Here is a 1,725-nt window from a genome sequence, read left to right as displayed (position 1 = left end):
TATTATATGGGTATCTGATGTGCTTTTATTAGGGTTTATCCTGACAGTGTTATTATATGGGTATATTCTGTGCTTTTATTCAGGTATATCCTGGCGGTGTTATTATATGGGTATATGCTGTGCTTTTATTCAAGTATATCCTGGCAGTGTTATTATATGGGTATATGCTGTGCTTTTATTTAGGTATATCCTGGCAGTGTTATTATATGGGTATATGATGTGCTTTTATTCAGGTATATCCTGGCAGTGTTATTATATAGGTATCTGATGTGCTTTTATTCAAGTATATCCTGGCAGTGTTATTATATGGGTATATGCTGTGCTTTTATTTAGGTATATCCTGGCAGTGATATTATATGGGTGTATCTTGACAGTAGTATTCTTTGGGTATAGTTTATGGTATTATACAGGTTTATCTTGGTAATGATAATATATAGTTATATCCTGGCAGTGTTATCATATGGGTATTGTCTATGGTATTATACAGGTATATCCCGTCAGTGTTATTATTTGGGTATAATGTGTGGTATTATCCAGGTAAATGCTGGTAGTTATAACATATGGGCACATTCTGTAATAGTATGTACCCAGGCAGTGAGTATTGTGGAGGTTCCTCTCACACTGGGCCTCCTCTCACCTCACTGACACAAACTGAGTGAACTTAGTAAAGTTTCTGTCAGCGTGAGGAGATTGCAGCCGCCGGTCGGCCTCTGATGCTGATTGGCTGACTCATCTCCCAGGATACACAGAGAGGACACCCAGCTGATCCCCATCACAGGATCCTCCCGCCCTCCAGCCTGCCCTCCTCTCAAACTTTAATTGATGATCCTTTATTTCTCCTGCACTCCCCCCTCCCTAATTAAGTGCTCCCTTCAGGAAGGGGTGGTATAAAGAGCTGTCATCCCGCCCTTGTTCTTCTGCACTCTCCCACCTTAGCACTCACATAGACACCTCTTCCCACCAGCATACATACCTCGTACACCCTCACCGGGCACCACCTAGGTATCAGCACTAACAAACTACAACTTTCCCCGGACTTCCCTGCAAACTTCCCTCAGCACCAGCCTTGCAGCACCGGAGACACTTTCTCTAGCAACAGAGGACCCTCCAAGCGGCAACCGTGGACTCTGCCGAGGAATCAGCTGTTGGTTTATACACCATGAGTACTCTAAAACCAGACGTAGAACATAATAATAATAATATAGAGGAAGAGGTGAGTGCCAACACCCAGCCTGTAAAATATTCCATGTTTTATCCACCCTGAAAGCCCAGCTGCCTTTGAAGGTGACACTGCTGTGCCTGGCACTCCTATGTGGGAAGGAAAATACAAATATAGAATTCTTAATATTTACTTCTGTAGGCTTACTTTTCTGTGTTACCTCAGGTGGAAGCCAGCACATGTCAGTGAACACTTTGTATTTGCATGTGCTTTGCTTCCTCTGTCTTGTTTTATATCTAAATATTTAAATCTTCTGTTTGACCCCCTGCAACTCCTTTAAAATCACTGGGTGATTACCCCAATCCCTCCTAATAACTAGAATTCTATAACTCCAGCACAACCTCATTATATCCTAGCACCAAGCATGTCGGAGTGATTAGTTTAATGGCAAGGTCAGCTGATTTACAGGGTCATTTATTATTTGCATGTATTTAAACAGATTAAAGTTTCATGTTGAATTGTTTGTACCCTTACACAGTTTTAAAACCTTAGATTTTGTTGTGTGG

At 41.6% G+C, this 1,725-nt stretch overlaps 1 protein-coding gene across 2 annotated transcripts in view; it reads left to right on the top strand.

Moving 5' to 3' along the window:
- The first annotated feature begins 907 nt into the window (after positions 1–907).
- The window catches only part of RBPMS2 (RNA binding protein, mRNA processing factor 2), an 18,112-nt gene continuing 17,294 nt past the window's right edge, over positions 908–1,725 (top strand). Inside the window, exon 1 of one of the 2 annotated variants that reach the window (XM_072402240.1) lies at positions 908–1,213. In XM_072402240.1, coding sequence (XP_072258341.1) covers positions 1,160–1,213 — 54 coding nt within the window. In that variant the 5' untranslated portion in view covers positions 908–1,159. The remainder of the gene's footprint in view (positions 1,214–1,725) is intronic. The other variant, XM_072402239.1, reaches the window with a different exon arrangement.

The sequence above is a fragment of the Pyxicephalus adspersus genome, chromosome 2 (assembly GCF_032062135.1).
Source record: "Pyxicephalus adspersus chromosome 2, UCB_Pads_2.0, whole genome shotgun sequence".
Lineage (NCBI taxonomy): Eukaryota > Metazoa > Chordata > Amphibia > Anura > Pyxicephalidae > Pyxicephalus > Pyxicephalus adspersus.
The sequence above is the reverse complement of the archived record's forward strand: the minus strand, read 5'-3'. Positions and strand labels throughout refer to the sequence as shown.